At 53.9% G+C, this 24,119-nt stretch overlaps 3 protein-coding genes across 11 annotated transcripts in view; 2 read left to right on the top strand and 1 right to left on the bottom strand.

Moving 5' to 3' along the window:
- Nucleotides 1–6,866, top strand: part of FAM131A (family with sequence similarity 131 member A) — an 88,094-nt gene extending 81,228 nt beyond the window's left edge. For all 8 annotated transcript variants that reach the window (XM_053310360.1, XM_053310358.1, XM_053310357.1 and 5 more), the window contains one exon: nucleotides 1,882–6,866. In XM_053310360.1, coding sequence (XP_053166335.1) covers nucleotides 1,882–2,402 — 521 coding nt within the window. In that variant the 3' untranslated portion in view covers nucleotides 2,403–6,866. The remainder of the gene's footprint in view (nucleotides 1–1,881) is intronic.
- Nucleotides 6,867–7,838: 972 nt separating this feature from the next.
- On the top strand, nucleotides 7,839–17,167 carry LOC128350722 (heat shock protein beta-7-like). The gene is made up of 3 exons (XM_053309321.1): nucleotides 7,839–8,046; nucleotides 13,299–13,453; nucleotides 14,522–17,167. Exons 1-3 carry the CDS (start codon nucleotides 7,902–7,904, stop codon nucleotides 14,693–14,695), a joined length of 474 nt encoding a protein of 157 aa, XP_053165296.1. The 5' UTR covers nucleotides 7,839–7,901; the 3' UTR covers nucleotides 14,696–17,167.
- A 5,166-nt stretch (nucleotides 17,168–22,333) lies between these two features.
- Nucleotides 22,334–24,119, bottom strand: part of CLCN2 (chloride voltage-gated channel 2) — a 96,227-nt gene continuing 94,441 nt past the window's right edge. For both annotated transcript variants that reach the window (XM_053309319.1, XM_053309320.1), the window contains one exon: nucleotides 22,334–23,566. In XM_053309319.1, coding sequence (XP_053165294.1) covers nucleotides 23,372–23,566 — 195 coding nt within the window. In that variant the 3' untranslated portion in view covers nucleotides 22,334–23,371. The remainder of the gene's footprint in view (nucleotides 23,567–24,119) is intronic.

Below are 24,119 nucleotides of genomic sequence, written 5' to 3'. Positions count from 1 at the left end.
ACCAGGGCTAGAAGCAGATAACCATTGCACAAGCCAGCTATATGTACAACAGATTCACACTGGAATCCATGGTCATTGACTGGTGACATATTGAGGCTGTTCCCACAACCGGAACCTGGGCAAGACAAGCATGTGTGTGCTCCCAATTTTCGGTTGTGTGGGAGCAGCAACCAGGTAGGAGGAGGAAGAAGTGATTGTGTGAAAGAGAGGAGCTGGGGAATGAATGAATGATGAATAATGAATATTTATATACCGCTTTCCAGCAAAAGTTCCCAAAGCAGTTTTCACACACACACACACACACACACACACACACACACACACACACACACACACGGCTCCCTGTCCCCAAAGGGCTCACAACCTCAAAAAGTAACATAAGGTAGACCCCAGCAACACCCACTGGGAGGATGCTGGGGATGGATACAGCCAGTTGCTTTCCCCCTGCTAAATAAAGAGAATCACCACTTTTAAAAGGTGCCTCTTCGTTCACTTAGCAGGATAAGACAATATCCCGTCCTACCCAGCTTTCATGCCCAGCATTTATTTTGACCAAGGTAGGAGGAAAGGCTGTCCTCCCCAGCTCTTGTCTCCCCCACAATCACTTCTCCCTCCTCCTACCTAGTTGTTTACTCTCACACAATGGAAAATTGGGAGAGCACACAGATCCCAAACCAGGGTAGGACCCTTGTCCTACCCAGTTTTCATCGTGTGAACAGCCTCATTGTCTGTGGTGTCTGACCACAGACACCTATTGTCATATATTCCATCAGATCAAAATTATCTTTGGTAAATGGCGGGTGACTCTTAACTTTGCTGCCTTTGCTCTCTAGCCCTGCAAGAATCAGGGTCTTATACCTCTTTCCCTCAATGTTCCCTGCTAACTTGGCAAAGAGGCACCTTTTAACATGGTGATTCTCTTTATTTTAGCAGAAGGAGAGTAACTGGCCCTATCCACCCCCAGCACAGCATCCCTCCAGTGACTGTTGCTGGTGTCTGTCTTATATTTCTTTTTTGATTATGAGCCCTTTGGGGACAGGGATCCATTTTATTAATTTGTTATTTGTTATTCTGTGTAAACCACCTTGAGCCATTTTTGGAAGGGTGGTATAGAAATTGAAAGAGAGCGAGAGAGAGAGAGTAAGTAAGTAAGTAAGTTAGTTAGTTAGTTAGTTAGTCATGCACTTCTGTGGTACTTTAAACCCCACTGATGCGGCTCACAAAGGTAATGGTAGAGAGGCTTCATGCCTACTAAGGAGTGTGTCCATGCACTCCCACTGCAGCTCCCATTGTGGAAAATGGGGGGTAGCAGTGGGAGAATGGGGGTGTATTCTTTAGCAGTCACGGTGGCTCCCTGCCTTCTCATGAGATGCCGGTGGGGTTTAAAATGTTACTGAAGCAGCAAGCACGCCTGTCACAATATGTGAGCCACTGTGATTATGGTGTTTTACTGTGAACTCCCAGGAAAATATATTTTGAAGGTGGCATAGATATACCGGACCACCTTAAGTGGCGCAGCAGGGAAATGCTTGACTCACAAGCAGAAGGTTGCCGGTTTGAATCCCCGCTGGTACTCTATCGGGCAGCAGTGATATAGGAAGATGATGAAAGGCATCATCTCACACTGCATGGGAGGAGGCCATGGTCAACCCCTCCTGTATTCTGCCAAAGAAAACCACAGGGCTCTGTGGGCACCAGGAGTCGAAACCGACTCGACGGCACACTTTATAGATAGACCAGTGCCTAGGCCAAAGCTTCTCCTGAGCTCCTCAAGGTCCCAGGTGCTGAACGTTTTGCACGTCGTCGTGACGCTTGAGGCCATTTCAATGGTCTTCGGAGACTGCTGTGCTGTTAACACCCGCTCCCTTGCTGCCTTTGCAGATGCGATGAACCAGCTGCCACCCAGCACCTTGCTGAAAGGGCTCCTGCACAGCCGCCTGTGCCAGCTGAGCGCCCGACAAGCTTCCTGCGACCCGGAGAGCGACTCCACCCAGACCACCATCTCCCCAGAGACTTTGTGCTCCAGCCTCTGCAGCCTGGAGGACAGCCTCCTTCTCAAGGAGCTGAGCTCGCCTTCGGAACTGGCCGCCAAGCTTCTGGGCTCCCTGTCCGGCGGGGAGGAGCTGCTCCTCTCCAAGTTGCCCCTACAGACACCCGGAGAATGTGCCTTCCGGAGCCTGGCGCAGCTCGAGTGCCAGGACTCTCTGTACTCCATGTCCTTCACGGAGTCCTGCCTCTCGCCCGCCGAGGAAGAGGGGATCCCCTGCAAGGACTACCACACAGGCTGCCAGATCCGGAGGAAAGTGTCCGACGTGGCCTCCTCGGGCGTGGTGTCGCTCGACGACAACGAGGAGGAGGAGGAGGAGGCGGCGGAAGACGAGGAGGACGCTGGAGAGCAGTGAACCCTCATCTGGCTGTGGCATGCTTCACCTGCCATTTTGTTCCACTCAGTGGCCCCCCGACCTCGGCCCTGCTCTGTACCTCTCGGTTCTCCGGGAGCGGTGGTTTCTCTCCTCTGGGAGGTGGCAAGGCAGGCGGAAAGCAAACCGGCCCTCCCCGTTCCCTCCCGTGCCCTCCTCACCTCCACCTTGCCATCTGATTCCAGCCACTGCAGCCTGAGGGGGCGTCCTCTCTGGCTTTGTGGATTTTGCCTGCTGCATTTTCAATCCCTCTCTCAATCTCAATCTCAATCTCAATCTCAGTTTCTCTCTCTCTCTCAATCTCAATCTTTCTCTCTCGTGGCCTGTTTTTGTTTTTATTTGCATGAGAATGTTTTGGGGGGAACGAAACAAGCAAAATAACGAAAACGGGGCAGCGCCCACAGGACTCGTTACCGCTTGGGTCGGTCCGGAGCATGCTACACACCCCGGTCTCCGTGCCCAGGGAGAAGAGGTGCCTGTCTGCTGTCCGGGTGGCATGGCTAAATGCTCTTAAAGCAGAACTGTTATGTTTCTTAAAGACAATTTAACAATATATATCTATATCCAGCTATCTATATACACGTATATTCCCGTTTCCCTTCCAAACTCCTCCGGCCCAAGGCAAAGGGCTGAAATGGAATGTGGAATGCAATGGATGCTTGACTTGTTATGCCTTGAAAAAAAAAAAAAAAAGAACAGAAACACACACACACACACACTCACGCACTCAGGCACTGGCCCCAATGGACACTTCTCGGCTTTTACTGTATTGAATTTTATACTGTGGACCTGCTGGAAGAAAGGGGGAAAGGAGGAGCAGGGGCACATGGCTGTGCTTTGAGTGAGAGCACCAATCACTTTGGCGGGGTCCCCTCCTCCGCCCCCACTTTCTTCCTTGGGAGGAAGCAGGAAGCATGGCATGGGTTGGTGGGGGCCCCAGTCTTCCCACCCTGCTCCAGATCTTTTCTATATTTTTGTATGTGTGTCTCCATGTTGCCGACGTCAGGGGCAGCACGGCCCCCCACTCTGGCCGGGTTTTCTAAGGGGTTCTTTCCTGCCACTCCGCGCTCCCGCCCTGGCCAATCCGGGCGGGAAATACTGTGATCCTCATCTCACTCCCTGCCCTTGCCGTTCGCTGATGCACCGGACCAGTTGGAAACCTTTCTAGAAAGGGCTCCATCTCCTCCTCGCCTTAGACCCAACCAGTGCCAAGACAGGGGGACCTGCAGACTCCAGGAGAGCCCCAGGAAAACCAGGAAGCCTTGGTGGGGTGAGGGGCAGTCATGCACACAGGCTGGGCATAACCAGGCCACCAGCTTAAATCAGTTTATACTGGCTCATGGCTCTTCTTAAAGCTTCAAGAGGCTGTGAGAGTGCTGAAAAGTATCTGCGAGAAATCTTGAGCCCTGCCTCACGCAACCAAAGGGGAGGGTCGAACTGGACGATCCATTGAAGGAGGGATTCTCCTGCTTGGGTCCCCAGGTGTTGCTGGACTACAACTCCCATCTTCCCCTGAGATTGTGTCGGGGGATGGTGGGTGTTGTAGTCCAACACCATCTGGGGATCCAGGCTTGAGAAATCCTGCACTAAACGCACAAGGGCCTTGCCTAGGTTTGTGTTTTGTTTAGAAATAGCGGGCGTGGGAGGGTTGCAGGGTTGTGGCATGCAAGAAGGACTTTGCTCTTTTCCTGCCAGAAATCCTCCCTGAAGCGGCTGTTTCCCTCTGAAGGTGCCCTCAGCCGCAATGACACTTTCGGGGGCAGATTTTCAGTTGGAAAATGATGCACAGGGAAAGAGTCCGCTCCCTTACCCGTGTGCCATGATCCTGATCTGGATTGGGACGCCCCTATGGCTGCAATGTCTAAATGCACACCTGAGCTACATTTATTGGTGCAAATTGTGGTGCAACATGACCCTCAGTTTCCCCAGGGAGAGAGGGAGTGACTCTCACGCCAGTTTTATGACTGCAGTGCAGCTAGGGAGAGAGAAAGGGCTGCACCACTGATGCAAGCCTGTACACTTATTTCGGTGCTTGCATGCCACTTTCTTGCCGCAAAGCAACACGGAATATCTCGAGGACATAAACAGCAAATCCGGTTGGAATGTACAACTCCTCAGCAAGGCAGCAGAGAGCCACCCAATCCTTCAACTCAAGAGACATGCCACCTTAATTTGCCACCGACCCCCAAGGCCTGGAGGAAGGAGCCGCTCTTTCAATGCTGCCTTCCAGCTGGGAGAGATGGGGTGCCACACCCCTCCCCCCCCCAAGAATCGGGAGTTCCAGAACCAGGCAGGCAGGCAGGGTGGGGCTGCCTTGGTTGTGACACACAAGCTGGAGAAGTCCTGCCTCTACGAGGTGCACCTTTCCTTCTCTCTCCCAGCTTTTAGGTGCTGGCTGACATGACGCCCAGCGTTCCAGAGACGCTGCTCACTGTGATGGCGCTGCTGCAGACGCGTACGGCAGTCCAACGCAGTAGAGAATGTGTGGTGACACAGCCACAACCATGGGAGAAACTGCTGCCACCCTGCTTGCACAGACGTGCATTCGCCACAGCAGGGCTAGGCAACCTTGTTTCCCCTCCAGCAGTTGCTGAACTACAACTCCCATCATCCCCCATTGCCATTTATTGCAGCCGGGGATGGCGAGAGTTGTCGTTCAGCAACAGCTGGAGAGCAAACAAGGTTGTCTAGCCCTGTATTTACAGTGTTGAGGTGGCCTTTTTTAATTGCACCCAGTCATCCTGTGCTGCAGATGTGGCCACAGAGACCTATCCCTGCAAATGCACACAAAGAGAAAGGTGATGCACGTGCAGATTCCCACCATAAACAGATGCACACCTGTCTGCTCCCAATATATGGATCTGCAGCCTGCACATGCATGCATGCACGCACGCACGCGCACACACAAGCATGAATCTGGGCCTAAACTCCCTTCTAAAGACAATCAGACATACCCCTTTTGGTTTTACTGCCTATCGCTTTCCTTCTGTGTGGAAGGGCAGTGGATGGTCACTGATGTTACAGTGGCTGCAGCATTGGAATATCCTTTAAAAGTGTTCTCTTAGGGTTTCAGTGGGCCGGGGGGGGGGGCAGTGGCGGGCAGAGGGAGGTGAGGCAACTGTGAAAGACACACAGCAGAGGCAGCCTTCCAGTCGTCCGCGATGAGTCTCTCCGCTAACCTCTCAGTTCTCAGTCCAGCCCTTTCGTTTCCATACACGTCTTAGCCCTTCTGTGGAAAGTGCACTAAAGTGGTACTTCAGAGTGAGGATGAAGTCTTTAAGGAAGATTATGAGGGTTTTGGAAGACTGGTTTTTAAGGGTTACAATCCCATCCACCAGAGAGCTGCTTGGCTTGGGTCCCCAGATGAGGCGACTGGGTTTACCTGAATCCAAGACTAGGTTTCTCCCAGGTTCTTTGATACTATAAATTGGGGAGTCATCTTAAACTAAGATAAAGACAGGTATGGCCTGTATTTTTAAAGGGAATCATCTTAAATTCAGAATGGTCTTCTATTCGGTAAATACAGTACAACTGCCTCTGGCCACAGCAGTTTGGGCTGATGGGAGTTGTAGTCCACCAACATTTGGGATAGGTTGCTACACACATTCATCCAGAAGTAAACACTTATAGAAGCCATTGTGGCTGGGGGTGATGGGAGTTGTAGTCCAACAACAACATCTGGGGAGTCAAGTTTGGGAACCGCTGCTGTAGGTGTTTACCCAGAAGTAAGTCCCATTATATCCAGTGGGGGTTTCCTCCCGGGTCAGGAATGCAGCCTCAGCATCTTGGCCCCACGGGGGCCTCTTGGGGCGAAAGATGTCTGTTCCGTGGGGCAGGGAGGGTCGTGTCAACTTGATACTTCCTAGCAACCGCACACTGCTAGAGAGGATGAATGTGCCCGCAGGGGCTGGGTACCACAATGCTCCCTCACAGCTATTGAGACACAGTTGTGGGCCGCCTCAAAGGATGACAATGAGGCACGAGAGACATCATCACACTGAGAGGGAGGGACCGAGGGCCGCTGGAGAACTATGACAACCGGGTTCGATGCAAGGATGTCTCTCGCCATCAAGGACACGTGCGATGCTCTCCAGACTCTCTCCCCGCGCCACGACCATGCTGTGCGGATCCAGGCCATTCAGTGGAACTGCACATGCCCTGGGCCCCAACGAACCTCTGTGCAGCCCCTCCCCTCCCCGTGACCCACAACACTCCCCCCCTCCCCGATGCCTGTGCAGAGCTGTGCCCCCAAACCAATGCATCTCTCCCCCACTTTGCCTCCAAGCTCTCAAGCCCTTGCACTCCCCCCCCACCTTCCCATTGCACAATATTGTTTCTGTGTGTCCTCCTCTCCCCCCCCCCCACCCCGGTGTACGCCCCGGCTGGTACGAGTGTCTGTTTTGTTCTGTTTGTATCTGTAATTCATTAAAAGGCTGGTTCTGCCTACTTGGTCTGTGCCTCTCTTTGTCTCTGTGGAAGGCTCCCACTGGCCTTCCTTATTCCCAGTGCCTCTTCCCTTTGCTTTGAGTAACCCCCCCCCCTTTCCCCTTCCTTTGGATCAGGCTAGGGCTGCACAGCTCAAATGCCCCAGTGGGCCAGAACCAACCATGGCATGGCGTGCGGGGGGGGGGGGGGCAAGGTTACATTGAAATGAATCAGTACAGAGAGTAACTAAAGAGAGGGCAGAGGGTTGGAGTTAGGGGGAAAGGTGAGGGGAAAGAGGGGTGGTGTCAGTAGCGGGCTCCGGCCCATGGGAAGGGGCCACCTGGTCTCAGGTGGTCAATTGCATTGGCCTGCTGCGGCTGGTCAGGTGCACAGGCTGAGAGTTCTTCGGAACATTGGAAGCTGCCACATACGGAGTCAGACCGTCGGTCCATCTAGCCCAGCATTGTCTACACAGACCAGCAGCGGCTTCTCCAAGGCTACAACCAGGAGTCTCTGTCCTGGAGATGCCGCCAGGAGGGGAACTTGGAACCTTCTGCATGCAAGCAGGCAGGTGGTTTTCCCAGAGCGGCCCCATCCCCGAAGGGGAATCTCTTACAGTGCTCACTCTTGCTGTCTTCTATGCAAATACAAACCAGGGCGGGCCCTGCTTAGCCAATTCATTCTTGCTACCACAAGGCCAGCTCTTCTCCCAGGACCGACTCTCCTCCCAACCCTGGCTCACAACGTGGGGTTTTGTGGTGAAGTTGTTCAGGCCCTCAGGTGACCAAGGGTGGGGTGAGGGGCTTTCTCTGATCCCCCCCCCTCCTCCTCCTCCTCACCCCTGACTCCCAGCCGTGAATGGAGAATGCAGCCTCCTTATCTCACATTCCAGAGCGAGGGACGCAGAGGCCACAGCGGCAAGGAGGCTAATTATGGACATTTCGCCTTTCCTGGCCCTTCCCCTCTGCCACCCGATTCACAAAGGCGGGCATGCACACCCCCAACTCCCAGTAGAGAGCTGAGGACCACAGCAGCAGCAACCCCTCCACCGGCAGCATGGCTTCCCGAAGCTCGTCCTCCACCTTCCGCTCGGAGCGCATCAGCACCTACAGCCCTGGGGAGCCTTGCTTTGAACCCCTGCTGGACCCTTCTCATGGGATCTTTGGGCCAGGGCGGGCCCGGGAGTCCTATGGGTACTCTGGTGAGTAAGCCATGCTCAGGGAGGGAGCGGCTGTCCAGAGCCTGAAGTCAGGTGCCTAATGCTGCCTTGCCCCACACTCCTGGTGGGGGGGCCGGGCAGGCCCCTTTCAAAAGCAACCCTTGAAAGCTTTCAAAGGGGTGAGGTGGGGCAGAGAGAAGGGGGCCAGCAGCCTCCCCATCTCCCCTGGTGCTTCTTACAAGCCTGGCAAGAGGTGCTCCTTGACAAATCTGCAAGGGTCAGATCAGGCCCAAGGAGCTGCTCCGGGGGCGATGGTGTCCTGATGCCCCCATAACCTGCCGCCTGAGGTCACTGCCTCATGAAAGGGCCGCCCTGGGGGATGCACGACGCCGCTTCTGGACTGGAAGGGAGGTCAGGGCTAGGCAGCGGAGTTGGCTTAAGATAAGGGCTGCCAACCTTGGGTTCCCAGACATTGTCGGACTCCAAATCCCATCACCCCCCCCCAGCCCAACCAGCACTGCAGCCTGCAGCTAAAGGGCCAGTGAGCTGCAATGAATTCATTGCCAGGCCAAACTAGGTAATGAGGGGAGAGGGGCTGCTGTTGGAGGCCAGCTAAGCCCATGCTGCCCTTTTTCTCTGCCAGGGGTTCCCAACCTCGTGCCCCCAAATGTTGTTGGACTACAACTCCCATCACCCCCAGCAACAATGGCCTTTGGATAATGGAAATTGTAGTCCAACATCATCTGGGGCCCTAAGTTCAGGACCTGCTACATGTCCACTTTTTGCTTTGTTTTTACTGGGGGGAGGGCAATGAAAGCGGCTCTTGTCTTACAGGCTGAGCAGCGTAACAATAGCCCATTCAGTAAACAAAAGCTAACCGAGATATTCTATTTGGATTTGCAGGAGTGCTATGGGAATGGGCCATTGCCCAGGGGTAGAGCATGTGTTGAGCATGCAGAAGGTCCCAGGTTCAACCCCTGGCCTCCTCATGGAGGGCTGAGAAAAGGTCCTGCCTGACGTCCTGGACAGCCACTGCCAGTCAGAGTAGGCAATACTGAGCTTGATGGGCCAAGGCTCTGACTCAGCAGCTGGCAGCTTCCTATGTTCCTGACATCTGCCATTTCTTTACGGCTCCTTCCCCTTGCCAACTGCATCTATGGCCCAGGAGACTGGTGAATAACTGAAGGGGCATGTGCCTTCCATTGGAGCTGCCCCCATGGGCCAAAAGTGCAAGCAATGCCCTTTCCCCAGACGGTGGCATAGCTAAGCCGTGTGCTTCCCCTGGCACCTTCGGTAGTTGGCTAGTTTGCCTTTATGGTGGGGCTGACCATATCATTACTGCATCACTTATACATTACTCTTCAGCAAAAAAAGGTTCTCAATATGATTTACGTTAAAAAAAAAAAGGGTCCCTGACCGCAAAGGGCTTCCAGTCAGAGGCGTAACTATAGGGGGGGCAGGGGGGCACGTGCCCCGGGCGCCATCTTTTCTGGTCACGTGGGGGGCGCCGCCATGACCAATTTTTTTTAAATTTATTTATTTATTTTGTTAATACAAATGTTTCCTGCTCAGTGCAGCAGTGCTGCAGCAGTCAAGGGAGTGTGTCGGTGCCCCCTTCCCCACGAGCCGTCCCTTCCGCGCCGCCTGCGGCCCCCCCCCCCCATTGCTTTGCTGGCACCTGGCAGCCAGTCAGTGGCCTGGCTTGGTGGCGGCGGCGGGCGCTTGTGAGGAAAAACCTAAGTATAATGTAGTATGTTGGGGGGGCGGGGGGGGGGGGGGCGGGGGGCGCCATTTCAGTGCTTGCCCCGGGCGCCGTTTTCCCTAGTTATGCCTCTGCTTCCAGTCTAAAAAGACATGCAAAGTAAACACCAGCAACAGCCACTGGGAAGCAGCTGGGCTGGGGCGGAAGAGGGCCAGCTGCTCTCCTCCTGCTATGAAAGGTGCAGTCCGCAGGGACCCTGGGGCAACACCAGGTAATAAAATAGGGCTGCACAATGTGGGCTCTCCAGGTGCTGTTGGACTACAACTCCCATCATCCTCAGCCACAGCTAGCAAGCATGAATAGCCCCCTTTGCTGAGCAGGTTATGCCCTGGTTTGCATTTGAATGGGAGATGGCGTGTGAGCACTGTAAGAGATTCCCCTTAGGGGATGGGGGCCACTCTGGGAAGAGCACCTGCATGCTTGCATGCAGAAGGTTCCAAGTTTCCTCCCTGGCAGCATCTCCAGATAGGGCTTAGAGAGACTCCTGCCTGCAACCTTGGAGAAGCTGCTGCCAGGCTGTGTAGACAATACTGAGCTAGAGGGACCAAGGGTCTGACTCGGTATAAATCAGCTTCCTATGTTCCCCAGCCACAGCCATAGACGGGGACGATGGGAACTGTAGTCCAACAATCACTGGAGGGCTAAAATTGTGCAGCCCTGTAATATAACAGCCCCAAAGAGAGGACAGCTTTTTGGAACGATATAATGCTTCTCTTTCGCACGGCTGAGCTACTGGTCTGCTCGGGAAACCACAGCGCCCGCTTTCGTGACCGGCTGCAGTGCCATAAACGGCTGTGCTCACACTGATTCGTAGCTGCTGGTGAGCATCAGGCACTGGCCATGGGGGGTTCTTGCTTGATGCACACAGGGTTCTGTGTCACACAGACTCTTGTGGCTGCTGTCACCCCCACGGCCTCGGTGCATAGAAATGAGGCTAGCAGCCCCAGAAGCAGAGGCTTCCAGCCAGAGCTGGCCAGGAGCAGCCAGGAAACAGATACACCACCCTGTTTCCAGACAGTAAACACTGCTGGGATATCATCACTGCCCATCTCTCTCGGTTCCCATTCATAGCTCAGGTTTCCTTCCTTTTGCCAACAATCTTCAGGCCAACCTGAGAAAAGACGGGGGAGATCCGTGATCTGAACTGGGTGGTGGTTGTTTTCAAAGCAGATGCAGAAAAGAGGGGTCCCCCAAAAGGAGCTGGACTGTAGCAGCATTATTCCCTCCCCCCCCCCCACCATCCGCCCCACATACTGTCCCTCCAGTTGAAATTGCCTCACCTTTAAGCTGCTCTTTGCTCCCAAGGACAAAACATACCATTTTCAGGGACAAAAAGTCGGAGGGACAAACCTCACCTTATCTCAGGGGTTCCCAACCTCAGGTTGGCAGACTCTGAGGCAGGTCTCACGGTCAAGGAGACCTGCCTCCATAGAGTTTGCGGGGAGAGTGGGCTAAGCCCGCTCTCCCCGCAGACGAGCAGGGTGGCAGCCCTGGGCGGCTGGATCGGCCGCCCTCATGACTGCCAGCTCCGTTACGGAGCTGGCAGGGGCTCAGAGGATCGGGGGCCATATGGCCCCCCCGGAAGCTCCAGTATGCCCTGCGCAAGCATGCAGGGCATAGTGGAGAGACCTCCGAGCCGGGAGGCTGCTTTTAAGCCTCCCGGTCGGGGGTCTACTCATGAGTTGCTGTGGCACGGAGCCACGCTGCAGCAACTCAGGATTAGAAAAACTGGGTTTGCGGATCGCTTGCTCCACAAACCCAGTTTAAGGGGAGGGGTAGTTTGGCGGGTTAACCGCCTGGAAGCTACCGGGCTCATCTGCGAGCCTGGTGGCTCCCACGATCAGGCGAAATCGTGCTGGGCTTCCCTAGTCTGATTTCGCCTGATTGTGGGAATAGCCCCATTGTTTTCCTATAAACCCCATCAGCCCCCATCACAATGACTCGAGGCCATTGTGATGGGGGAAGATCAGAGCTATAGACCTAGACCTAGTTAAGAACCTCTCATCTACGGGATTCACTGCCACAGGATGAGTGATAGTCATTAGCTATGGATGATGGGAGTTGTAGTCCAACACCATCGGGGGGACTCACGTTTCGGGACCTGGCCTCCATGATCTGCTTGTGGACTTCCAGAAGCATCTGGTTGGCCACTGTTGTTGGCATCTGCTGGACTAGTGGTCTGATCCAGCCGGATTCCTCTGGTGCCGTGTCTAGGAGACAAAAGCAACATTACAGGAAGCCCCCAGATCGAATCCCACCTCAGCCATTGCAGCTGAGGATTATGGGAGTTGTAGTCCAGCACCACCTGGGAATTCCTGTTAAAGGGAACACTGGTCCTCAGCCTTGTAGTCTAAGACCATCAGGAGACCTGAGGCTGGGAACCCCTACCTAGAAGGTTTCCAGCAAGCTAATGCATTTGAAGCCCTCCCAACACTCAGAAGCACCACCCACGTTTTCAATATTATGATGTCCCATGAAGGGCATCCCTTGTTGCACTTCTGCAGCTGTACAAAGAAAGCTGGCCAGGAAACAAGAGGGCACATGAGAGAGCGAGGGGGCGGGAACGAAGCCCGGCTGGGTGAAGGCAGGCAGCTGAACAAAACAACCTATTCCAGTCCTGCAGCACAAGACTGCAAACACGGAGAGATGTGATAGGCATGGGTCTCCGAGTCTGCAGACGCAGCGGTCTAGCCTACAGCTGAGGGTCAAATGACTCAGTGCAATGGCAGACAGGGCTGCCGTTAACAATTGTAACTAAGGACATAAGAACAGCCCTGCTGGATCAGGCCCGAGAATGCCCATCCAGTCCAGCATCCCGTTTCACACAGTGGCCCACCAGATGCCGCTGGGAAGCCCACAGGCAGGAGTTGAGGGAATGCCCTCTCTCCTGCTGTTACTCCTCTGCAGCTGGTATTTGGAGGCCTCTTGCCTCTGAGGCTGGAGGTGGCTCGTAGCCACTGAACCACAGTCGTCCAGAAGATACACACTGCAGCTCACTGCTTTGCATGCAGAAGGCCCCAGGTTCAATCCTGGGCATCGTTTCCGGGTAGGGCCGAAACAGGTAAGGTTGACTCCAGGTAGGGCTGTCTGAAATGCCTCCGGAGAGCCTCCTCTGACAGTCAGTGTAGATAATACTGAGCTAGAGGAACCAAGGATCTGACTCAGCAGAAGGCAGCTCCCGATGTAATTCCACGGACATTTAAGGACATTAAAAAGCAGCTCTGCTGGGTCCCACTGGAGGCCGATGCAGTTCTGCAGCCTGTTTCCTACAGTGGCCAACCTGGGAACACCATAAGCAGGGTATGATGATGGTATCAACTCTCCCCGCCGCAATGGATATCCAACGGTATACTTCTCCTGAACATGGAGGTTCTATTTCAGCACAGCTGTCACCTGATTAAGGCATTTTAGTGGATTAATAGCAGGAGTATAGACTCTGGCCCACGAAGCGTGCGCTTAAGTGATGGGCCACAGCTGTCCTCCAAGGAGAACTTACCTGTCGGCATCTCCTCCATCTTGGATTCCCATGCAGGCTCCCCTCCATCGGGGCATCCCTCCACGCTGGGCAGCAGCAATGTGATTGCCAGCGGGGACAAATACCAGCTTGTGGCTGATGTCAGCCAGTTTGAACCTCCAGATGTCGTGGTGACTGCCTACAACTACTGCATTGTCATCCGGGCTGAGAAGGTGAGAACTGGGCCCCACCAGAGGCCTGGTGCAAATGGCTGCAGGCTGGAGAGCTGGTCTTGTGGTGGCAGCAAGCATGAATTGTCCCCTTTGCTAAGCAGGGTCCACCCTGGTTTGCATTTGAATGGGAGACTACATGTGTGAGCACCGTAGGATATTCCCCATAGGGGATGGGGGCCGCTCTGGGAAGAGGACCTGCATACTTGCATGCAGAAGGTCCCAGGTTCTCTCTCTGGGATCTCCAAGATAGGGCTGAGAGAAATTCCTGCCTGCAATCTTGGAGAAGCTGCTGCCAGCCTGTGTAGACAATACTGAGCTGGATGGACCAAGACTCTGACTCAGTAGAAGGTAGCTTCCTATGTTTCTATGACAAAAGAGCCATTTAAAAAACTGGACCTCATCCATGAGCCAAGCCCATAAATTTTGGCCATTGGTACCAACTCGGGGGTGGGGGGCAAATGCTCATAGCGATTTTTGACGTCTACCCGCCTCGAGATGGAAAAGAGGTGAGTGATAGCACTGTTGCCCTTACAACTTTCTCTGTGTTATCACCCCTTCTTGATTCCTCCTGTCCTCGAATGATCCGGGTAAAATTGCAGTCATTTTTGCACAGAGGCAAGGGTTAGGGTCAGAGTTAGCAATGAATGTTGTTGTACTACTCTCTCCATGGAATAATCTTTGGAGGACGTTTCTGCCAGTTGTCATTTCCATTCCTCTGACAACACTGAGAACATTTTATAGTTGCTTTTGTGTACTGGACACTTTTAAAAGCTTTTAGAACACCCTTGCAAATTTGGTGGCTGCAGGCCCGATGGTGAGGGCAATAAAAGCACGAGAACGCGCTGAAAGCTCAAAGTCTTTGTCAAAGATGCTGTCATCGTCTCTTTCCCATCTTTAGGGGTCTTGCAGACCTTGAAAAAAATGGTACTGATGGTACTGATCCGCTGACTCAAGTACGAACCTACCTGTAGGTTTAATAGTCCATGTAGGTTTAGCAGTCAACAGATTTAGGGGATGTAACAAGTGACTTACAAAAAGTCTTGGTGTTTGCTTTCTTTGACCAAACAGGTGGCAGAAGATGGCACAGTCTCCAACACCTTCACCCACAAGTGCCAGCTCCCGGAAGACATGGACCCCCTCTCCATCAGCTGCTCCTTGAACGACTCGGGCATGCTGGTCATCACGGCCAAGCGGCAACTCCTGTCCCCGCCACCCCTCTACCGCACCGAGGTCAAGCTCTAACAGCCCACCTCCAGCCTCCAAGGCAGGATGCCTTTCAATCCCAATTGCAGGGGAGTCACCACAGGAGAGAGGGCATGCCCTCAACTCCTGCCTGTGGCTCCCAGCGGCATCTGGTGGGCCACTGTGCGAAACAGGATGCTGGACTAGATGGGCATCTTTGGTCCTGATCCAGCAGGGCTGTTCTTGTGTTCTCATGTTCACCTTGCTGCACCCACCCCACCTTGCTGCACACCACTCCCAGTAGAGTTGGCTCAGCCAGTGGCTTTGTCCCTGCTTTGGTTGGTTGGTTGGTGTTTCTCAATAAGTCCGATGTCTCATGATGAACTGCTGCAGAACTGCATGCACTGCCAATTGCAACATGCACTGCTGATTTTTGGTAGCAGTGCGTGCTGGTTAGGATCTGTCCCCAGGAACTTCCCTTTTGCTGCAGTGCCTACCCCTCCAGAAGACAACTTCAGTGCTAGGTGGGAATAAAGACCTTGAAGGGCTGCCCTGGGTGGTGGGAGACTTGCAAAAGGAGGTCCTCCGAAGCTTTGCTCTGAGTGCAGAAACCACAGGCGCTACAGCTGGAACACGAGAGGTCCTCCTGTTTTCTGCCTTGCAATGCAGAGCCTCTGCTCCTCCCTTTGGAAGACCTCTACTTCCAAGTGGAATTGTTGCTGTCGCTCACATTATTCTTGCTTTCTTGCCCCAGGGCTGTGTGAAATCCTCTCACCCCATTCGCACAACCATGCATACCTGGGTACAGCCTCTGACCTTCGTATGCATGATTGTGTGCGCTCACACATAACGCATACCCAGGTCAGAGGTTGTACCCAGTTATGCATGATCATGTGAATGGGGTGTCTCTCTTAAGACTACTCCCCAGCCACAGGTTCTGTTCCCAAGAGTCCTGACTTGGACTAAGACAGGCGGAGGCCACCTTTGGCACTCTGGACCTCAGGAACATCAGACACTGCCTTCTAGGTCAGACTCTTGGTCCATCTAGCTCAGTATTGCCTACACGGACTGGCAGCAGCTTTCCGGGGTTCCAGGCAGGCGTCTTTCCCAGGCCTCCCTGGAGATGCTGCCAGGGATTGAACCGGGGACCTCCTGCATGCAAGGCAGATGTTCTACCACTGAACTCTGGCCCCAGCCTTTCCCCTTTGGCACAGCATAGGCATGCTGTGAATCTTCCCACAGGTACACAGCGCCATGGGTGCACCGGGATGATTTTGGCACCTGGACCAGCCCTTCCGTGAGGCCTCCCCCCTGCCAGGCGCCCCCCCCATGAGGCCCCCCAAATCTACTTTGGGGGTGCCTCCTGCTGCGGCTAACCAACGTGCCTTTAAAAAAAGGAAGAAGCCGCCGCACGGCCAAAAGGTGGCTGCGGTGGTGGTGGGGAGTTGAATAGTCCACCTCCTTCCCCCGCCGGGCACTGGTGGCAGCGATGGGGGAGTGACCACTGGCCGCATCCTCTCTGCCCAGCAGCTGCTGTGAACTGCACAGGCCCACCACGCAGTTCACAGCAACCGCTGGTCAGAGAGGACGTGCCCTGCGGTCGCTCCCATTGCGGCCACGGGGGGGGGAGGAGGTTGATTACTTGGCTCACGCCACCCCACAGCCACCTCTTGGCCACACGGCAGCTTTGGCGTGGCTGTAGGAGGCGCCCCAGTCATTTGGAGGCCCCTCAGAACTTGGAGGCCACGGACGGGGGCCCCAAGGTCCGGAGGGGGGAGTCAGAGCATCTCTGCACAGGGCTGTTGCAGAACAAGAGAGGACCACAGCCTCTGAGTGGCACCAGAAAACATATTTTGTGAGGGCACAGAAACAGAAATGGGGGGCAGCTGGGGGAGGAGCTACTTTTCTGAGGGGTTGTTTGCGCATGCGTGCGTGCACATGCACACACGCACACCCCACCACCTCATTCTGGAGCCGCCCTTGCAGCATCCCTGTCCAGACATTATCTTGTACCTTCGTTCAGATGTTTTTATGTGAATGTCTGTTCCTGTGTTCACTTTCAAAGTGAGAAAAGTGAACCTGGGTACAGACCCCTCCAGTGCAGGATACAGACAGGTAGTGGACTGCAGTGCCTGCATGCAACATAGCATGTGAATAACTGTCCCTACGTACAGATTTCTAGCTGTACACAGATTTTACATAGTGTGTGAATAGGGCTAGCATCCTTTGGGTTGTGGAGTAGGTTTCCCCAGCAATCTGGGTAGAATGTCATCCCAGAACCACATGACCTAGAGCAGGAATTTCCAAATGTGGGGCTACAACTCCCCTCTTCCCCAGCCACCACTGTAGCTGGGAATGATGGGAGCTGTAGTCCATCATCGTCTGGGGGCCCAAGCCTTCTCCAGAGCCAATGCCCATGTGTGTCTATCACTTTTCAGATCTCACCAAAGGGGCTCCGAGTTTCATTATGTGGAGTTGCATAGCGCTGGCTGGATTTGCACAATCTCAATGTAATACATGGGTACTTTACCACCAGAATCTCCAGCATTTGTTTTTCACTGCTATCCCTATCCCCCCCACTAACCTGTCCAGTTCTCAAACTTGGGTCTCCAGATGTTGTTGGACTACAACTCCCATCATCCCCAGCCACAATGACCAGAAGGAGCAACAGCAAGAGAGCGGGCGTGCCTTCACCTCTTGCCCGTGGGCTTCCCAGAGGCATCTGGTGGGCCATGGTGTGAAACAGGACGCTGGACTAGATGGGCCTTCTTGGGCCTGATCCAGCAGGGCTGTTGTTATGGGAATGGGAGTCCACAACATCTGGGGACCCACGTTTGAGAATCCCTGCCCTAACCTCATACTCACGCGCATCTGAAAGCACTTCTTTGCTGCTGAGCAGGCCCTTTCTAAAGTCCTTTTTAAAAAGATGCCGCAAGATGACTTTGGCAGAGGAGGCGTCAGCTCTGGCTACTTGCCTTGTGCCTTCGGAGGAGATGCCAGCTGCTCATTACATCTCTATAGGACTCTCACTTTATTTCCGCTTGCCTCTCTATTCCCCTCTCCAGGATTCCTGGCTCAACATTTTCTCACACCGCTCCCGGAAGGGCAGCTTGGACTCTGTTGACTAGGCAAAGAGAACTCTGGCCAGAAATGAAAATGAAGTAGGGCTAAATTGGAATGGGAGAAGAGAACAGCAAGATCTGGGCTTGAGAGAGACCCAAGTCCCGATTTCCTAGAATCCTCTCATGATGGATGAAGGCCAGTTCCCAAGACACAATCTTCCCCTGCAGGGATCTAGCACATAATTCAGCTTCTGGGGATGGGAGGGAAGGAATCTGTTTCCAGCCTGAAAAAACTAGACAAATCACCAGCACCACAATTAGGCAAGACTACAGATCTTAAGGCTTTCTCATTACCCTAAGCAGGGTGGGAGCAGCACCCACCCAGGGCTGAGGAATGCATGCACCCTATTAAGCGGTTGTGTGTTTGCAAAGATTAAGATAGGAGGAGGGAAGAATTACCCTATGGGCGCATGGAAGGATGCCTTTTTGCCCACCATTGATATAATGCTGGGGACAGGATGTGAGTTGGCCATGCTTGTCCTAAGAACATAGGAAACTGCCATATACTGAGTCAGACCACTGGTCTATCTTGCTCAGTATTGTCTACCCAGACTGGCAGCGGCTTCTGCAAGGTTGCAGGCAGGAGTCTCTCTCAGCCCTATCTTGGAGATGCTGCCAGGGAAGGAACTTGGAATCTTCTGTAGGCAAGCATACACGGTGCTCTTCCCAGAGCAGCTCCATCTCCTAAAGGCAGTATCTTAGAGTGCTCCCATGTAGTCTCCCATTCAAATGTAACCAGGGCAGTCCCTGCTTAGCAAAGAGGACAACTCCTGCTTGCTACCGCCAGACCAGCTCGCGGCTCCCACCCAATCATCTCACTCTCCTCTTCCTGCCTTGATCTTTGCAAACACACAGCCACAGATCGGGAGCCCACACGCCTCTCCTGCCCTGGCTGGGTGCTCTCCCAACCCTGTTTTTGATCATGAGAACAAGCCCCTTGAGTAGTAGGGATGTGCACGAACCAGTTCGGATGTCTTTTTCTGGACCTCCGAATCGGTCTGGCAGTCTGGTCTGTTCAGCAGCGGGGTGTGTGTTACCTTTAAGGAGCAGGGAGGGTGCTCTCCCCCACCCGCCAGCACGGCATGGGGTGGCAGCAGACCCTCTTACTGCCCTGGCCAGCATCAGATGTGCAATGTATGCACGTGCAGCAGCCATTGCCACTTCCGGCCTGACGCTGACCAGGGTGGCAAGAGGGTATACTGCCACCCTGCACCAGTGATCTTGAGCACAGCGCTGGCAGCTAGGGGTGTGCACGGAACCAGCTGGCCCAGTTCGGTTCGAGTCCAGACCCAGGCCACACGGAAGCCAATTGCGCAGGCATGGTGGCCTCCATAATGGCCGCCGCGCCGGAGGGGGGAAGGCCCAAACGGGTCGAAGAGCTGGCCGAATGGGCCGGTTTGGGCTGTAAGGGAGGCTGGCGGGGGAGGGGGGAACCTCCGCAGACCCCCCCCCGCCTCCCATAACTCCCCCAAAGGAGGTAAGTAATTTTTTAAAAAATTAAAAAATTAAAAAATTAAAAAGTCCATGAACCCCGCAAACAATTGGGAGATGCTCGGTCCAGGGCCGGACCAAACGGGATGGTTCGGTTCGACCCCGAACCATCGAACCGAAGAGGTTCGACATCAAACACAATTGACGTTGAACCTGTTTCCACATCCCTACTGGCAGCACGGGGTGGGAGGGGGAGGGAAGAGCACCCTCCCTGCTCCTTAAAGGTAACTCTCTCCACCACTGAACCGGCCATCTGTCAGTTCGTGAACATCCCCACTGAGTAGTAGAAAAAGGCTGAAAAAGCTGCTAAAGGACTGGGCAAAGAGTTCTCGTGGTCAGGATTTCTGGGTGGCACTTATCTTTAGGGACCCTGACAACGGCTCGGTCTCAGCCACTATTGCCTAAGGTCCCAACAGGCTGCGTTCTGCTCTGGAAAACATATCAGGGAATACAGAACCAGTAGAGGTAAATTCTGTAACCACGTCCTACTGGTAGCAACTGTACTGATTGCTTTTTTGAGACTTATTCACGGTGGAGAAGTTGATTGATGGCAAGCTGGACTGGAAAAGCAGAATGTCCTAAAAATGTTCGGCAAATTCCAGTGTTTAGGAGAGAGATCATGTTACAAACAGAATACCAAATGGCTAAGTTTTGTTTAGACAAAAATGGAAGTATCTCCACTGATTCCTATTCCACCGTCATAGATTCCAACAGGTGTCGCTCACAGACTTAAAGGTGGTCTATGACTCTTCATGCTTTGACTAGAAACTTGGATTTAAAAATTAAGGCAAAATTCTCATGATGCTGAACTCTACGGCCAAAACGCCCTCTTCTTTGGCTTCTCTGTATTTGTGTGGAGCCAGAGAACATCCGGTTTCAGATGAGAAAAGGTGTCGTCTGAGGAAACGGAGTCCTAAGATCTCTTAATAAAAAAGAAAACATTGGTTCCTAAGCTTCTGTACCTGACTAGCTGAAGGCCTTCTAGTCCAACCCTTTAGGAACATAGGACGCTTGTCTTACACTGAGTCAGACCCTTGGTCCATCTAGCTCAGTCTTGTCTACACTGACTGGCAGTGGCTTTCTAAGGTTCCAGGCAGGAGTCTCTCTCAAGCCCTACCTGGAGATGCCAGAGTGGGAACCTGGGACCTTCTTGCTCTCTCATTGAGCTATGCCCCCATCTCCTAAGGCAGGCCTGCTCAACTTAGGGCCCCCAGCTGTTTTTGAACCACAACTCCCATAATCCCCAGCCACAGTGGCCAATAGCCAGGGATTATGGGAATCGTAGGCCAACTTCTGCAGGAGGGCCAAAGCCGAGCAGCCCTGTCCTAAGGGCAATATCTCCCAGGGCTCATATGTATTCTCTCATCCAAATGCAAACCAAAGTCGACCCTGCTTAGCAATGGGGACCGGCTACTGCAAGACCAGCTCTCCTCCCCACTAATAACAGGACACAAATACAGCATCCTCGAGCGAAAACTATCCAGACTCTGCTTGGCCATCCAGAGTCGTGTCCAGACTCGTGGGATAGCTCAGCCTTGAAGACACGTGAGTCCTATAAGCCATTTGCAAACAGGAGCAATTTTCTATCCACAGCAGCCCCAGCTGGAAGCTGAGCAACAGCAACGGGCACGCACAGACCGTATGGTGTGCGCTCCCCGGCTGACCTTTGAGAGTCTCCCTCCATCTGCCTCTCTTGCTCCTGCAACGCGGACCTCATTAAGCGGCAAGGTCACCACAAAGTCCTTCTCAGGACTCCGCCGAGCCTAGCAAAGCAGGCAGAGGGTGAGCCAGATGCTGACAGCCAGGCCCAGAGGTCGCCGGGTCAAGGGAGGCGGCAGGCCAGCAAGCCGCAGCTCCAGGCGGGTTAATGAGGATCACACACCGAGGCCGACGCGGAGCGTGCCTGATGCGCCGCGTCGTGATCGCAGCACCGGCCCTTTCGTGCCAGCCAAGAGACGACAGAGGAGAGACCCGGCGAGGGGGAGGAAAGGCAGGCCAGCATCAGCATCCAAGCAGGACAGAGCACGGCCGCTGGAGCAATGGTGCACAGGAAGGAACACAGCAAGCTGCCTTCTACGGAGTCAGACCGTGGGGCCATCTAGCTCAGTCCTGTCTCTACTGGCCGGCAGAGGCACTCTTGCCCCTGGACTTCTAGGCTGAAGTCCAGGGCCTCCAATCCCCTGGGGCCCCCATACCCTCTTTAGTCTGTCCCGGGTGGTGTGGTCACCATGCTTGCACTGTGCCAGATGGCCAAGCGTGGCTGTGATGTGCACTGAGTGTGACCTCTGCTTTAGAGAAGGAGGGAGGAGTGGAGAAAAATATGTGGGACTGAAAGATGTTAAGTTGTGTGTTGAAATGTTTCTGCTATTGCACCTTTGCATAAATATACCTGTTTTACATTCTTGTGAGTTCAGTTGGGGTGCATGCCTGCAAGAACCCACGTATTCAAAATACTGCGTGTCATGGTGTGTGTGTGTGTGTGTGTGTGTAGGGGGATGATGCTTAACTTGCAGCAGGCTGGGGGTGGGGCCTCCAAAGGCCAATAGGTCCAGGCTCCAAAATTACCTAGGTGCACCTCTGCTGACTGGCAGCGGCTCTCCACGCGATGGCTCCATCACCAAACTAATGCTGGCGTTTTGAGGGCAAACGCAGCTTCTTAGATACTGACCTGTGCAAAGCAGAATTTTCGCTATTTGGATCAAAGTTTAAGATTGCAGCAGAAAAAGCCACAGTTGCTGAAACCCAGGATCGAACCAGGGACCTGGGAGAGTCTAAGGCTCCCCCAACTGAGCTATCTGGGCTACCTGCAACATGGGAGAGGAAGGAAAACCACATCCGTTGCTTGGAGCAAGGACGGGATAAAAATGAAATACATAAACTGGGACGCTCACAGGGGAAGATGCGATAACACAGCAATTAAAATGTCAAAAACTGGAGGCCAAAGATGACTCAAACATCAGGAACGCGGCCCCCTTCGTCTCCTGGATTTGAAACTCCCACCCCACAGCGTGTGCTCAAGCCCCAGGCCTTGGAAGCCGGTCCCTGTCGTACCGTGTGGTCTAAGTAAACACCAGTCACTCATCAGTTTGGTTTATTTTAGCGCTCTAGTTGTAATTCATTTTTTTATTAAATTAATATAAAAAAACCTCTGTATTTACATCTCAGATTCCAGCGCCATTCTCCTCACCCCTGGACTCAGGAAGAGGGTGGGCTCCACAGAGAGGGAAGAAGAGGGTTCTGGGGATCAGTAGCTCAGAGATCCACCTGATTCCATCCAAAGTTCAAACATATCATTAATAAGAGCAAGACCCTGTCATAGTAGCAGGCCCTCCCTAAACCAGAGGGCCGAGATGCACGGACGGAATGCAAGTGGGGCAAGGAGGGCTGGCAGGCATGACCGTGACTGAGGTGCTGGAGCGAGGGGGAAAGAGACCAAGCCAGGCTGGGGCCCACCCCACACAACTGGCCAACAGGGCCCAAGCCTGCCAAGGAAGGAGTGGCACGCTCCTCTCAGCTTATGGGGTGATCTGCACAGGGAGAGGAGGTGACCAGAAGGATTTTCTTTTTTAAAAATCAACTCACCTTTTTTACCCCATTTCATCATCTCCCTCTCCCAGACCTTGTGACGGGTTCCCCTCACCTAATTGGCTCCCATCACAAAATGGAGGGAGGCCAGGGTGGCAGCTGGAGGGCATGGTGAAAGGGGACCACGGGCCATGTGGCTAACACACCCCAACAGGTCCCCAGGATTGAGAAGGGTGCATCTTCAGCATCAAGTGGAGGATTTCCATAATTCCAGGAAGCAGATGCCCCACTGGGGCTCGAGGCTGGTGAGAAGTTCAAACTTTCTTCTCGCCCTTGACCAGAAGGCGTCTCCTCTCCTCCAGAAGAGAAGTCTGTGGTGGCTCCAGAATGGGGAGAAGTCTCAACGCCTGCCCCGTGAGCCTTGGGGTCACTCTGTCCTCGAGGCGGACGGCCTATTGTGAGTCGCTGGGTGCGGTCACTAGTCACTGCGCTCGAAGGCGGCGCATGGTCCCCTCTGACGACAGAGGCAGGCGCAACAGCCACGCAGTGGCAACGCCGACCTGTCCGCAGGGCACGCAGACGCTCGCTCTCTCCGGCATCACAAGCATTTGTCATCACTCTCGGAAGGGCTAGACGCGCGGGGGATGGAGTGCCGGTGACGCCGGTCCCAGAGCTGGTGGATCTCGGTGGCCTCTGTCTCGCTACTGCTTGTCGTGCTGTCCCGGAAGCTGGCGAGCGGGGGCCGGACCTTCACGCCCTTGGCAGTGACGGAGCCCTCAATGGCTTTCCGCAGCTAGAGAGAGGGGAAGGGGCGAGGTGGGCGGGCTTGGTCAGGGTGAGGCTGACTTCTGAGCACAGTGCTGGCCAGGATACACGGTGCTCAAAAATGCACACCCATGTGCAGGGAAATGTGCACGGACACTCCAAGCAGGAAATGCACATGGGCAGACCCATAGCTGGTTAGGGCATCGGGAGGCGAGGGTGGGCCTGCTCCTCCAAATTTTCCTCTGCCCCTTTGTTTACCCAAATGAATATTTTTTAAACTGCTCTATTGTAATAGGGAGAATCTAAGGTGGTAAGATCTAGCCACACACCCCACTTTTTTTGCACCCTCTCTCACCTTTTATGCTGGCCACGGGACTGGCTACAAGTTTACAGATTGGAAGCAGAGGTGAGATTCAAACCAGAGGCCTCTTTCCATAGCTAAGTCCCTTGCTAAGCCATTTTCAGTGGAAAGGGCTCTTCCTTCTCAAGCAGGGTTTGGGGGATACCTGGGGAATGGAGGGGGGGCTCGGACTCTGTTTCCCCAGTGCAGGGGGGGGGAGTCCAACCTCATACATCTGGGG

Source organism: Hemicordylus capensis, chromosome 3, assembly GCF_027244095.1.
Source record: "Hemicordylus capensis ecotype Gifberg chromosome 3, rHemCap1.1.pri, whole genome shotgun sequence".
NCBI classification, from domain to species: Eukaryota; Metazoa; Chordata; class Lepidosauria; order Squamata; family Cordylidae; genus Hemicordylus; species Hemicordylus capensis.
Note: the sequence above shows the minus strand (reverse complement) of the source record. Positions and strands in the feature narration are given on the sequence as shown.

Bases quoted from the DNA above. Each gene is read 5' to 3' on its own strand.
- LOC128350722 (XM_053309321.1), top strand. From the start codon at position 7,902: ATGGCTTCCCGAAGCTCGTCCTCCACCTTCCGCTCGGAGCGCATCAGC. The intron at 8,047-13,298 runs GTGAGTAAGCCA...ATTCCCATGCAG, and splicing joins GGAGTCCTATGGGTACTCTG to GCTCCCCTCCATCGGGGCAT. The intron at 13,454-14,521 runs GTGAGAACTGGG...TTGACCAAACAG, and splicing joins TTGTCATCCGGGCTGAGAAG to GTGGCAGAAGATGGCACAGT.